Source organism: Cupressus sempervirens, chromosome 1, assembly GCF_028749045.1.
Source record: "Cupressus sempervirens isolate cs-2001-9-10 chromosome 1, ASM2874904v1, whole genome shotgun sequence".
NCBI lineage: Eukaryota > Viridiplantae > Streptophyta > Pinopsida > Cupressales > Cupressaceae > Cupressus > Cupressus sempervirens.
Window position 1 is genome coordinate 58,586,894 of NC_143118.1, and position 16,014 is coordinate 58,602,907.

At 39.3% G+C, this 16,014-nt stretch overlaps 1 protein-coding gene across 2 annotated transcripts in view; it reads right to left on the bottom strand.

Annotated features, from left to right (window-relative positions):
- Nucleotides 1-16,014, bottom strand: part of LOC149576143 (Protein kinase superfamily protein) — a 258,692-nt gene that overhangs the window by 55,085 nt on the left and 187,593 nt on the right. For both annotated transcript variants that reach the window (XM_089816466.1, XM_089816459.1), the window contains one exon: nucleotides 1,149-1,475. In XM_089816466.1, coding sequence (XP_089672592.1) covers nucleotides 1,149-1,475 — 327 coding nt within the window. The remainder of the gene's footprint in view (nucleotides 1-1,148; nucleotides 1,476-16,014) is intronic.

A 16,014-nucleotide genomic window follows, 5' to 3' on the forward strand; every position in this document is an offset into this window, starting at 1 on the left:
CAGAATATTTATGTGTTTATTCAACTTGTATTGTAATTGTTGTGATTAAATATACCTCATTAAGATATTAGATGACCCCATTAAGTGTTAAATTTGTAGCATCTGTCGGATATGTAATATCAGATTGTTTCTCAGAAAGATTCACATACATGTGTGTGTGTGTATATATACATATATACGTATATATATACACAAATATATTTTTGTATTTTAAAATCTCTTAGTTGACTGTAAAAATGATTCGATCTGGTTGAATCTCCATTATAATGCAGCGATCCTACTGTGATAACATCGCAGTCTATATGAATCCAGGTGATGATTCTGTTCTCACAATTCTCCATTATCGTGAGTCATCATATTGTCACTGTCTCATATTGCAGATTAAGTGTAAATGAAATAGCAAGTGTCGATTATGATCGGGCTCCTCAAATGCATTATCACCGGGTGTAATTAGCAATGGTGAAACATAACTAATGATGATCACATGTTGTGTCTTGTGTAGAGACATGACCCTATGGGTCCAAAGGGCACATAGGGTCACATCTCTACACAAGACACAACCGTCTATATTCATATATAATTAGAATGTCATGATCGCTTGGAATCGCATTCAACAACTCATGTTATTACCTTCGATCTGATATATCTGTATTCACCTGCTACAAAGAATAGCAATCAGTTTTAGTTACTTGAAGTTTCAGAACAATACTATTTGGTTGAAAACTCAGAATAAAAGCCAACTTTGAGATAAGGAAAACATATACATATATATCTCTACATTTGATAATAAAAGAACATTTCATTGCTCTACCACAGATCCAAGTTCCTTTAACATTAAGGAGTGGGTTCTCAGATATTGGACGATGGACACCAGTTGAATGAAAAAACAACTCAGCATAAAAATCAATTATTAGTAAGATATGTATGAATATATGTATAATAAAGGTAAAACTAAAATTTGGCAACTTCAGAACACAAACAAAAGCCTTGAAAATAATAGTGGCAAGTTCCATCAAATCATATGAGTCAAAGCATCATCTATGTATGAAGATATTGGAACTAACATTAGCATAATATCTTATAGAATGGAGTCAACATAATGACAAAATGAGAATTGAATTGCAAATCAAGGTGCAGAGGGTTCCTACCTCATCTAATATGAACTCCCGGAAAAAATCACCTTGCTCTGATAGAAGAAATGCTAAAGCAGCTCTTGACTGAATTTTTTCTTGGCCCTGAACTGTTGCATCTTGCAATGGACTTTGTAAAGAGAGTGCTGAGTTAACTTGGAGTATACCAAGATTCGCCATATTACCTATGATTTCGTCTCCTCCTCCACTTCTGGCTGCTATGGTAAAAGTTTCAAAAGCCTCCATTACATCAATGAATCTCTCTGCATCAAATATACCGGATTTTCCATATATTGTGTACCGTAAAGAATTTCTTAGCCTGGGAGAGTTGTCTGTCAAAAGTCTCTGAAATTGACTCAAAAGGTTCAATTATGTTAGAACTTTACCTACAAATTTAAATAATAAAGAAAACATTAAAAACAACCAAATAAAGCCCAAAACAGAAATTAGATACACATTCTCTTATCTTTTAGAACTCCCTTGAAGAAACATTCTTTTAAACAGGGATGGTAGCCTCATAATGAAAACAATGTAAGTAGCCTACTACCCCTATGTATCTCCACAGCAATACCATCCATCAGTCATCAAATAAGTTACCTCAAACGATAAAAAATCTATGCAAAAAAGTTGATTTTCAAAAATATCAATTAATTCCAGTAGTTTTGTAATAGAGTTAACTTCTTCGAACTGGGAAATTTCCCTCTAAACATGTAGCAAGAAGATACAGATTACCATTCAACTCATCAACTTACTAACATTGGCCTACTAGAAGATTTTGTAGCAAACCTAGGAAGGTGTTTGACTCTTTTATAATCATTGCAATTTATGTGACTCATTGTCATAATGAAATCAGTAGAGGTGCTGCACTCAAGAGAATCATGCATGTTAAAATAAAAGAATGATATTAGTGGCAGTTTGAATTTTGTGACATCTCTCATTAAGGTGACCTTCTTGCCAGGGTTGCAATTTCTTTGCTCCTACTCAAAATCTGAAACAATCGAAAGCTTAAGCTTTTATACCCTCTTCACTTCAGGATCTCGTATCTTCTCAAAATCTCTCCAAAACACACCAAAAATTAAAAACACAAAAAAACTATCAAAACAACTTAAATTTCTTAAAATCTGTTGAAAATGATTAAATTTATTTCAGTTTAGAACTATGAATGTGCTTTAATTTTTAGAATATGATAATTACTAATCTCAGATTCTATTTTGCAGGATTTAATCGGAATTTTATCTTTGTAAATAGTGTATGCAAATGACAATTCAATATTGATAAATACTGAATATTATTTAGTAACTCTGAATCTGATATTCGCAGTCACCAAACTCCAAAGGGCAGAGCATATATTAAATTCGATGTATTTCCTTCAAATCGGATCTTTATATTAATATATAGAGTGTGAGGAGACATACACATGAGCGGCCCGTTCATGGGTATGTCTCATGAAGAGGTGCATCTTAATGCCTGATCTGTAATCGGGTTTCAACCCTTAACAACTGCAAATGATTTCCTTAAACGAGATTGAAAGTGATCTTGCTCAAACATATTAAATGTCAGATCTTGTTCTAATAGCCGATCATGATGCTCGACTGGGATTGGATATGAAAAATCAATTAACTATATCCTGCAATTTAATAGTCTCTAACTGTATGTCTGTATGAATATCAGAATATACAGAGGTTGACATACATACACACATACATATACATCATGAAATCAATCATCATTTCAATATCTGACTGAAGCTACCACTTCTTTGACAAAAACTAAAATTGTGTTTTGATGAGTATCATATTGCAGGAGATTTCTTCAACAATGCTGGTCACATGGCTTTCAGATTTCAGGGAGGATTGCTTAAATTTATTTTTTTTAACTTTTTTGTTTCTGTAAAAATTGCCGTAAAGGAATTGCCATCAAACGTAAGAATCTAGTTGTAGCTTCACATGATTTTCAAATATTATTACCATCTTGCAATTATTATAATTATTAATACAGTTTTAGTTCACTTGGCAGTGTCACATGTTTAAGGATTCATTTCCTTTACTTCGTAAATTGCTTTTGTAATTGCTGAGATCTGGTAATTTAATGAGTTGTCCACCACATTTTCAATCAAATATGGATTAAGGATTTTGAGTAGTTTCCATAATGATCAACTTAGTAGCATTTCAACATAGAACTTAAAACTGAACTTCAATGTTTCTATATGGATATCAAAGCATCTAATTATGTTGGAAAGCATGGGGCAGTCGAATAATTTTTGGTTTTTTCTAAATATAAATATACAAAAAATGCTTATGTATCTTTTGGCTCCTTAGCATATTGTTTAAGACACTTGATATAAAATTAAGTTTCTGTATCACCATCATGAAATGACACCGGAAAAGTAATAAGTTTCTGCTTGTCTAAAGGACTGTACATGTTATATGAGTTCTGGTCAGAGTTCCATGACTCTCTACAAGTCCTGCACGTAGTTTTGAGTCGCCGAATCGCGCAGACCTTACCAAGTTTTTATGACTCAGTCCGGGTCATGCAATATGTGTGTGTGTGTGTAACCACGGGGGTGCAGTAACCAAGGGGAATGTTACGGTTTGCCATAACATCAGCCAGTAAGAAGTAGTTTGAGGAGAAACGACAGAGGCTGAATTGGATCGAGGAAACACAAGAAAATTTCATAAACCTATCTCGCACCCTGCGGATAGAAAAAACCTAAGAGACCCAAAGGGAAGAGGGAGAACAAGCAAGAGAAGTCGAGGACACCAAGACAGCAAAAGTGTTGGAGGGACACTGCACGCTGGTCAGGGCAACCTGCTGAGACCCAACCCTACTACTTTGGGAGCACAACAAACTAGTTCTAGTTCACAACAAACCAAAGGAAAGATGTCTCTGAAATAGAAACTGCCAAAGCTCGCTAGCGACAGGAAGGAGGATCATGTAAGACACTGTCATACATGTGAAACTATATGGATGGCAAATGGATTTTCAGATAAAGACGTGTGGGTCCAACAATTCCGAGTGACCCTTCGAGGAGTTGTGGAGGATTGGTACTCCGATATGGACAAGGCAAAGATAAGTTCATGGGATGATCTAAGGAATTCCAAGCAAAATTCAAATTGCTTTGAGATGACAATGAGGTAGTCGCAGAAATATACAGCTCAAAGCAAGGGAAGAAAGAGACCATAAGAGCCAATAGTCAAAGGCTTGAGGAATTGCTCGAGAGGATGACAACTCAACCGGCTAACAAACTAAAGGAAAGATGGTTCGTTGAAGGATTACATGCTTCCCTTAGGAAGAAGATGAAAATAGTGCCACCTACATCATACACAAACGTGTACGTTAGGGCCATGAATCTCGAAAGCAAAGATAAGATATCAAAGAAGAAGAAGAAGAAAAATAAGTCCACATCCGAAAGTGACAAATCATCGAACAAGAGCAGCAATGAGGACGAATCTAATAAGAAGGTGCAAGCCCTCCAAAAAGACATGGAAAGGATGCTAGAGTTTAAAACAATGAAGGGGAGCACAAGCCAAAGTGATGAAAGCGAGATGTAGTGCAAGGAGAGCGACCACACAAAGGCGTCATGCCCAAAGAAAGCATTTTACGACATCTACCAAGGGATGGATCATTCCACTAAGAAATGCCCATACAACATGAAGACGAGAAGCGGAGTTTAAAACGATGAAGGGGAGCACAAGCCGAAGTGATGAAAGTGAGATGTGGTGCACAAAGTGCAAGGAGAGCAGCCACACAAAGGGGTCATGTCCAAAGAAAGCATTTTACATCTACTAAGTGATGGGTCATTCCACTTAGAAACGCCCATAAAATATGAAGACGAGAAGCCAATAGGTGCTTTTACCCTTAGAATAACTGTCCACCTAAGGGGTAGCCAACCCTAACCAACAAATGAATAATAATGCATCATCTAACGGGTTCAAAATGACCAACGTGGAGTAAGAGGAGGTAATGATAATAGGAGCCAAATAGAGTACGATTCAAACTGCCAGGTAATGATTCAATGTCAAGCGTGCAGCTAGTGGGGCCACTTTGCTCAAGACTGCACAAAGAGCGATACACCACAAAAGTTGTGTCGATGGTGCAGCCCCGTAAACCATGAAGATGCTAAATGCCTGCAGCTTGGCATCAATTTAATCAACATCAAAGAAGAGAAGGTACATGTCGTTACCCAAAACAAGGTGAAACAAGCAATGTACCTTGATCCCTATACAGAGAAGCAGAGGGTCCAGGAGGGAAATGAAGAAATAGAAAAGGCCATGAAAGTAAGGAAGGATACAAATGTGGTAGCAAGTCCTTTGGGCGGACAGAGGCCGACAACAACATACTACAGCAGATGTTACCAATGGAGGTGCTAGTTAAAATACAAGACCTCCATACTATGCCTCAACTGAAGACGATACAATTGAATACCTATACCGCACAACTGAGCAACAGTTCTCAAACGAGCACCAGACATTAGACATGTCCTAGGAGGGTCGGCAATGGACCCCATGTTACTGGTGGTAAACAATACTTAACACCTGGACGTTGTCGAGATGGGCATTCTAGGAACAATTCTCACAAATACCATAGCCGATGGTGGGTCAGGGGTATATGTCCTTCCAGAGGAGACATGGAAGAAGCTCGAGAAGCCTGCCCTATAGCCCCCCATCTTGAACTTACTGGATGTAGACCAGCAGAGAATAAAACCCCTTGGGACACTGATGGCTCAACAAGACACCATCAGATTACAATCATTTGTGCTCGACTTCGTTTCGTTGTGATCCCATTGAAAAAAAAGGGGTATGATGCCATTCTCAATAGGGGATAGGTAGTGAAAGCAAGGGTAAACCATAATTGGAAGAAGAATACCCTCTCTATAGAAAGTGGCAGAAGGAAGTTTATCATCAACCTCCATACACAGATGGACAGTGAGGAGATCGCCTCGTCTTTAGAGTCTGAGTTTGATGGAGAGCGGGGTGGAATGGATAAAGGGAGAAATCAAATGGAACCTAACAAGAAAGGCATAGTAGAACTAGGGCAGTGTTTGGAAGATGATGTAAGTTCCATGAACAACATCTTCCATTGGCAGATGAAAGACTACGAGCTCTTTCATAGTTATGTGTTGGGGGTGGAAAAAATCAAACAAGGGTCGGAGAAGGATGTATTCTCGCCAAAGTATGGGGAATACAAACAAGAGGCCCACGTGAATGAAAGCCCAGCTCACAAATTTGTCACCGACTAACCAATCAAGTATGTGTAATGTTCTTGTCCCTTACGATTTTCCTAAGAACAAACTTCTTCCAACTATAGCTAGCATAATCACCAAAAGAGGTTGTGGCAGAGGCCATAAGGACTATTAGGTAGCAGTACGGAGAGTTAGCAGAGGAGATGGGGGTCGTACGATGCAATGGGATGTCTGTACGGTGTTATGAAGTTAGTCGTACGAGTGCAAAGGTGGTCGTATGGTGTTTAGGGAGGACTGTATGGTGAACATAAATGGTCATACAGTGGTCAAGGGGAGATGGAGAGGTGGCGTACGGGGTGATGACCAAGTAGGCCATACAGTAGGTCGTACGTGAGCGAATGGAGGAAGCAAGGGAGGTACAAAGGTGTGATGGAAGATGTGTTGAAGAATGAAGGCTGTACAGGTAAATGAGGGAGCCGTAGGGGATGTTTAGGTGTTTGAGCCACAACAATGAATGCAAATTCGTTCACACAAAAATACAAGTAGATCAGATACAATAAAACTTGAATATGAATAATCCTTCAATATATGTCGAAAGATGGTGCTCCGATTTGCCAGATCCAAGCGAAGTGTTACAGACGACGAAATAGGGTGGGGGTTAAATCCCACTGAAATTGGAGAAACCAAATAGGGAAGGTCTTTCACTTCCGAATTCATAGTGCAGAGAAAATAATCCAAATTGCATACCTAAAGACTACCTACAAGCCGTGCTTAAATACCCGTCAGGAAAACTTTTTGAGGGTGTATAAAGACAGTCGACAACAACACAAACTACAAAAACAAAGTAAAAATGGGTCCGAGATATATTAAATCAATCAGCCCATTAACAATAGTTTGATAAATGATTTATTTTATAACGGAAACATTACAATCCTCCCGTCCCAAATTTTGCTTGTCCTCAAGCAATTGCAATATCGGATGCTAAAGAATGTGCTCGCCCTCCCAAGTCGCGTTGTCCAACGGCAAGTGTTTGCAATGCACCAAATATTCCTTCACCATACGGTTCCGCAGAGTCTTTGCACTAACTTCAATGATCTCGGCTGGTTCCAGAATGAGCTTTCCTTCTTCATTGAGCAGCGAAAGACTTGTGGCTACCGTGATGTTCTTCCCCACAGCCTCCTTCAGGCATGAAACATGAAAGACGTTATAAATACGGCTTCCCTCCAAAAGTTTCAGCTCGTAAGCAACTTCACCAATGCTACGAACTACACAATAAGGGCCATAAAATCGTGGCTTCAATATTTCTTTTCCCTTTTCCTTCAATGAGGATTGTCGATATGGCTGGAGCCTGAGATAAACTAAGTCCCCTACTTTGAAATTTCTCTCCATTTGGTGTTTGTCGGCATACATCTTTTGTTGATTCTATACCAGTTGTAAATTTTCCTTTAGGTATTGTAGGATGTCCTATCCCTCTCGAAGCCAGTCCCTCGCCCTTGGTGCGCGACTGTCTCCCAACACAGTATCGATGACGGAGAGGGGCTCGTACCCGCAGAGAGCTTTGAATGGTGTCATTCTGATGGACATGTGGTGTGTGTTATTGTAACAATATTCCCCTATGTGTATCCATTTGACCCATGGCCATTGTTGTGCCAAAACGTAGTTCCGAAGGTAACCTTCGAGCCACTTGTTCACAATCTTCGTTTGTTCGTCTGTCTGAGGGTGGTAACTAGTACTCAGTGACAATTTTATCCCTACCAACCGAAACAATTATGTCCAGAAAACACTGATGAATCGCCCATCCTAATCACTGACAATGTTTCAAGGTAACCCATGCAAACGAAAGACTTCTCTAAAAAATAGGTCGGCGACTTGTGCAACCTAAAAAAATGAGGGGATGGAAAAGAAATGTGCGTACTTTGTCAATCTGTCAACCACCACAAAGATACAATCTTTTCCATTCACCTTGGGAAGTCCAGTTATTAAATCCATCGAGATACTTTCCCACTTATGTTCTGGAACTGGCAGAGGTTGCAGTAACCCAGTAGGTAGAGTATGTTCGGATTTTTTCTGCTAGCAGACCACACAGATATTGCAATACATCTCCTTTAAGTCCTTATCATGAAAACCTCTCCCTGAGACTTCTGTAAGTTTTGAGGAAGCCCGGGTGTCCTGCCAAGGATGATTCATGTACCTCCTTCAAGATTTTCTGCTTCAATTTGGATTCTCGCACTAAAAATATCCAACTCTTATAGTAAATGATATCATCCACCACTTCGTGCCGATCATCCTGGGTGTTTCCATCCAATAGCTCACATAAAAATGTGTTTTTTGGAATATTCTACCAACAAATGTGCCTTCCAGTCAGCTGAAATCTGGTTTAGTGAGCAGATGGCAGGTTCCTTAGACAAGGCATCTACAACCATATTGTTCTTTCCTTTCACATATTCAATGTCAAAATCAAAAGCTTGAACCTTGCTTACCCATTTTTGTTGCCTCTCGTTCAAATCCCATTGCTCTAGAAAATATCTCAAACTATTGTCATCCGTATGAACGATATGCTTGGCACCCACCAGATACTGCCGAAACTTGGTTAGTGCATATATGATGGCAAACATTTCTTTGTCGTAGATGGAATATAAGCGTTCTGTTTGCGTAAGCTTCCTGCTCTCATAAGCTATGGGATGTCTATCTTGCATCAGTACTGCACCAATTCCTTCTGCGGATGCGTCGCACTCCAAAATGAGCGGTCCAATGAAATCAGGTAATGCAAGTACGGGACAAGTACTCATTGCCTCTTTTAGCTTATCAAAAGTGAGTTGTTCCTTTTCACTCCACATGGAAGACCCCTTCCTTGTCAGATCCGTTAAGGGTGCACTGAGCTAAGAGAATCTCTTCACGAACCTCCAATAATAACTGCACAGTCCAAAAAAGCTTCGCAAATCCGTGAGTGATTTTGGGGGAGGCCAATCAAGGATAGCCTGAATCTTCTCCTGTTGAACTTGAACTCCACATTTACTAACAACATGCCCAAAGTACAATATTTCTGTCATAACGAATTCACACTTGAATTGCTTGGTAAACAAAGACTACTCCTTTATGATTCTTAGGGCTTCATCCAGATGCTTCAGGTGCTCCTCCCATGTCCTGCTATAAATAAGATCATCAAAAAATACCAATATGTACTTACGCAATTGTTTGTTGAAGATGTGATTCATGCATGATTGGAATGTAGCAGGTGCATTTGTAAATCCGAACGGCATGACCAAGAACTCATAATGCTCATAGTGATAACGAAAGACCGTCTTTTCCACGTCTTCCTCCCTCATGCGGATCTAATGGTATCCGGAATAGAGATCTATTTTTGGAAAGTAGACTGTGCCATGCAATTCATCCAGCAACTCATCTATTCTTGGAATGGGGTATCTATTTTTTATTGATTTTTTTGTTCAACGCACGGTAGTCCACACACATGCGCATCATCCCATCCTTTTTGACCAATACCACTGATGACGCGAAAGGGCTAGAACTGGGACGGATCCATCCTTTCTCTAGCAGTTCTTAAATCATCTATTCAATCTCATCTTTGAATTTCTTGGGATGGCGGTACAATGTCGTTATGACCGGCTTGGCTCCTGCTTCTAACTTGATAGTGTGTTCAAACCCTCAATAACATGGTATGCCAGGAGGAACTTCTATAAAAACTTTATCATGTTTACTCAAAATATTCTGGAGATCATTATCCTGGGGAGGTGTCTGTTGCCCTGTTATAGGTTCTACCGAGACAAAACAATGTGCAGCCCACACAACGTCATTACGCCGAAGAATTGCCTCCATCTGATGCACAGAAACTTCCTTCGAACCTTCAATTTCCATTCTACAGAGAACAACCTTCTTTCCATCAACAACAAAAGTGAAATTCATATGTTTGAAGCTCTGAGTTTATTCATCAAGTGTCTCCATCCATTGTATGCCCAAAATAACCTCCATGTCATCAAGGTCCACAATGAAGAAATCCTCGGTCATTTTGTGATTCGCCATTGCGATACTTAGCTAAGGAACAAGGTGTGTGTAGGGTAGAAGAGTCCCTCTGGCAACCTTGACATGAAATCCTATGTGCATCTCTGTAGGTAGACATCTTTGCTTCACCAGAGATGAGTTTATGAAGTTTAGAGTGGCTCCACTATCGAGCATCACCATACCCCTTTGTCCTTGAAGGGTTCCCCGTACACGAAATACTGTGCACCTCGGGCTACCGACTAGAGCAATAGTTCCTCCACACTGTACCAATGTTGCAATTCTTTCTGTGCAGTTCAAACTAACCATGTTGGTGTTGTCGAGATGTTGGTTGTATTCGGCAAGTATCTCGTCCTATTTGTCCTCATCATCGGACACAACCTCAATGTAGTGGATCTTTACTTTTCTGAGGCATCAGTGTCGAGGCTCCCATGGTCCTTTGCTATTGAAACATAGTTTCTTCCTTTGGAGCTCCTATCTAGTAGCTTTGTCCAACGACGACTTCTTGGGCGGAGGTTTATTATCTGTCTCTCGGAAACACCGACGGTTTGGAATGTAACTTCGCGAAGATGATGTTGATGATGATGCCATACTCTGTGCCTTCTTAATGGCCTCTGACAGGGTAGTAGGATTGAACCCCTTTACCCAACCTTTCAGTGATTCTGTCAGTCCGTCCATGAAGAGCATTATCTGTCTTCTTTCAGAAATGTCCATGACCAAAACAGAGAGTTTCTGAAATTCCGCAATGTATTGGCCGACCGATCCAATTTGTCTCCGCTGTGTCAAATCTTTCAAATTGAGTTCCGGATCTTTACCATCAAATCGCTCTATCAATCTCTCAATGAATTTCGCATAAGTATTTATTTTATCATAACCCAATGTAATGGTGTCGTGATGCCACCATTCATGTGCAACTCCCTCCAAGTGTAACACCGCAAATTTAATTGCTTCTTTTGGCATGGGATTAAGCTGGAAGTAAGTATCGGCCTTCATTACCCACACTTGTGCAAATATGGATCCCAAACCATCAAATGGAGACAAATTTATTTTATTCAACTTCCTTCTGAAATCATCATTAAAATATCCTTTGTTTCCGCCCCCCAAATATCTCATTCTCAATACTACATAATCTTTGTAGAATATATCTTCCTCAAAATTCGCATTTTTCTAATCTTCCCTCAGTTGCTCTTGCATTTCTTCAAAGGTTGGTTGTTTCCCTCCGTGTTGTGGAAAAGATGGCATGGAAGATCGAGAGCGTGCTGGATGAGGGTTTGCTTTACCCGATACCAAATCTACACCGTGTCCATTTTGTTCACCAGATATTTTGTTGTCTGCCAACTTCTTGAGAGTTTCTTCCATGAGTAGTTGAGTATCATTGATCTATGTCTGATTCTTCACAAGCTCCCTCAATAGTGCCACAAGTTTGGCAGCTGTGATGTAATGTCCCCTTTCAGGACATTCAATAATTTCTTCCTGAGTTCTGTAAATTTCATAATATTTCCTATGATATATTCCTCAATGTTTGAAAATATATTTATATCCAGTATTTCAAAGGGTTGTGACTTTTTATTAATATTAATTATATATGATTATATATATTATATCTCAATAGTGCCACAAGTTCGGTAGTTGTGGTGTAATGTCCCCTTTCAGGACATTCGATAATTTCTTCTTGAGTTCTATAAATTTCATAATATTTCCTATGATATATTCCTCAATGTTTGAAAATATATTTATATCCAATATTTCAAAGGGTCATGACTTTTTATTAATATTAATTATATATGATTGTATATTATATATGAATCATTTTAATTATTTATAATTATTTAGTATAGATATAATTGTCATATACTATAGTACATAAAATAGTTGACATATGTGTATATATTAATTATTTATAGTATGACAATTAAATATCTAAGTATATACATAGATAATAATGTTCATATATATATATATAATTAATATTTATAATTACATAATATATAACAATTTATATTTGTAATTTAGTATAATTATAATCTAAATTATCGATTATTAATATTATACTCTTTATGTATAATACTTATTATTAGTTAATTTATATACTGAAATGGGGATATCACATGTGGGTTCCGATTCGGCAACCATTCTATCAACGAAATGTGTTCTTCTCTTCCGACTATAAACTCTCATTCACTATCCACAGGTTGGTAGGATCGAAGCTCTGATACCACTGTAATGTTTCTGTCCCCTATGATTTTCTTGAGAACAAACTTCTTCCGACTATAGCTAGCAAAATCACCAAAAGGGGTTGTGGCAGAAGCGGTATAGACTGCTAGGTAGCAGTACGGACAGTTAGCAAAGGAGATGGGGTTGTATGGTGCAATGGGATGTCTGTGGTTGGCCGTACGGCATTTAGGGAGGATCGTACAGTGAACAAAAATGGTCATACGGTAGTCAAGGGGATATGGAGAGGTGGCATACAGGGTGATGGCCAAGTAGGCCATACAATAAGCCGTATGATGAGCGGATGGAAGAAGCAAGGGAGGTACAGGGGTGTGGTGGAAGATGTGTGGAAGAATGAAGGTCATATAGGGAAATGAGGGAGTCATACGGGGATGTCTGGATGCCACACGGTTAGGTGTTTGAGCCACAACAATGAATGCAAATTCATTCATACAAAAATACAAGTAGATTAGATACAATAATAGAAACTTGAATACAAATAATCCTTCAATATATGCCGAAAGATGGTGTTTCAATTTGCCAGATCCAAGCGAAGTGTTACAAGCGACAGAATAGGGTGAGGGTTAAATCCCACCGAAACCAGATAAACCAAATAGGGAAGGTCTTTCACTTCCGAAATGGCGAACAACAGAGAACTCCAACAAGAATTCACAGTGCAGAGAAAATAATCCAAATTGCATACCTAAAGACTACCTACAAGCCGTGCTTAAATACCCATCAGGAAAACTTTCTGAGGGTGTACAAAGATAGCCAACGGTGACACAAACTACGAAAACAAAATAAAATGGGACAGAGACATATTAAATCAATCAGCCCATTAACAATAATTTGATAAATGATCTATTTTATAATGGGAACATTAAAGTATGAAGAACTGTCCCTACAAATTACCAACCTCGGGGATGAGGAAAACCCGCACAACATACGGAAACTAGGATCCAGTGCTGAAAAACATCAACATTCAAAAATATTCACAAAATATAAAGACATGTTTGCTTGGACTTGCAAGGAGCTTAGGGGTGTAGCATCAGAGTTGTGTGTGCACCGCATTCCTTAGGTACCTGGAGCAATACTTGTACCAAACTAGCCGTACAGAATGAACAAAACTATGTAGTCAAGGTAGATGAAGAAATCCAACACATGCTGGAGGAACGGATCATCTTTAAAGTAAAGACAAGTGAATAGGTATCACCAATAGTAATATCACTAAAGGAGACTAATCAAATCAAAATTTGTGTTGACTTCAAAAGCCTTAACGATATCACTATAAAGGATCCCTTCCCTATTCCATTCACTATCACAATACTAGAGGAAATTGTCGAACATGAGATGTATTCATTTATGGACAAATTCTCTGGATATAACCAAATCTCGATTGCAGAAGAAGACAAGTTGAAAACCACATTCATGGGGGAGGATGGGGTGCATGCATATAACTGAATGCACTTTGGTCTATGCAACACACCCGCAACAGTTTACAGAATAATTCTTCACATTTTTTAGAAAATGTCGACAGGGAACCTCTGGGCATTTCTTAATAATTGGTCTATCTTCAATAGGGAGGACACCCACTTGGCGGCACTACGAGAATGTATGGAAAGATGTCAACGGGCACAATTAGCTCTCAACCCGAAGAAGTGCAAATTCATGGTCTCGTAGGGCAAGCTTTTCGGGCACATTGTGTAAGATGGGATTAAAGGTTTATCCTAAAAAGGTTTGTGTGATAATCGAGATGGAGGCCCCGACTAATGTGATCAGAGTAAAATCCTTCTTGGGGTACAATGGCTATTATAGGCATTTTATAAAGAATTTTGCCCATATATTCTACCCCCTCAACAGGCTGACACAGAAAGGGGAACACTATACTTGGGGTACGGAGCAAGAGAATCCTTTGCCGAATTAAAGACCAAACTGTTGGTAGCACCAATACTGGCGAATCCCAACTAGGATAAGGGATTCCACGTACATGTGAATGCTTCTAACTCTGTAATCAATGCAACTCTGGTGCAAATGGGTTATCACAGCTTGGACTATCCTATCTATTTTGCCAGCAAGCTCTTGTCAAGAGCAGAGAACAACTATAACACGATGTTGTGGGAGGCCCTTGGAATGGTCTACGTTGTGCAAAAGTTCACACTCAATCTTTTGGCAACATCGTTCACATTTTACGTGGACCACTAGGTACTGATGTACCTAGTCAATACACCTATCATACAAGGGAGGGTGAGCAAATGGTTGCTACTACTTCAAGAATTCACCTTCACCATTGTTGTGCAACCTGGTAAGAGCCATGTCATAGCAAACCAACTCTCTCGAATTGAGTCCGGAGAGCCACCCAAGGGAGTTAATGATAACTTTCCAGATGTAGACCTATTTCATATTGTTGTTCTTCTAGAATGGTACAAAACCATTAGAGAATATCTGTCAACCTCTCAGTTTCCAAGATAGATGTCATCAGGCGAGCAACGAAAGCTTGTACTAAGAAGCTGGACAATTGAGATGATCAATGAACTTCTATATAAATGGGGCTAGACCAAGTATTGAGAAGGTGTGTGGAGGAAGAAGTGCAAAGTGTTCTCAAGGAAGCCCATGAAGACCTAATTGGAGGGCATATGGGACCAGACACAACAACACAAAAAGTTCTCCTAGCAGAGCTATAATGGCCCACTCTATAATGCCGCAAGGAAGTGGGTGGTGAGTTGTGATACTTGTCAGTGAGCAAGAAAATCTTTAAACATATATTTTATGCCACCTAATCCTTCACAAGCACAAGAGTTGTTCGAGCATTGGGGTTTAGAATTCGTGGGACCCTGAAGGCAAGCAAGTCTTGAAGATGTCGGTATATTGTGGTAGCAACGGAGTACCTAACAAAGTGGGTGGGCGCATGGGCAATGTCGGATAACTCCGCCATAAGTATGACTAATTTCATTTATGAGCAAATCCTAAGATAGTACAGTATTCTCAACCAGCTGACCAGTGATAGGGGAGGTCACTTTATCAACCATGTTATTCGGCTACTGACAACAAAATTCAAAAAATTTCATTGCTTGTCAAGTTTATATTACCCATGAGCAAATGGCCAAGCAAAGGCAACAAACAAGATCCTGGTGTCAATGATATACAAATCATGTTGGGTAGAGCAAGCAGACTAGGAAGAAAAGTTGCCCTTCATCCTATAGGCTTACAGAACAACCTATAAGATTACTACAAGACACAGCACCTTCCAACTAATTTATGACTAGGAGGCTTTTATACCAATCGAGTTCATGGTCCCGAGTCTTAGGATCACCATCAACAACAGTCTGGGAAACATGGAAAGCCTTAGGGAGAGACTATATAACCTCAACAAACTGGATGAACAATGGCTTACAGCCCAATGAGCAACAAAGGTGGCACAAATTTGTCGTAAAACATGGCATGATAAAGTGAACAAGGTTCTAACGTGCATAGTTACTG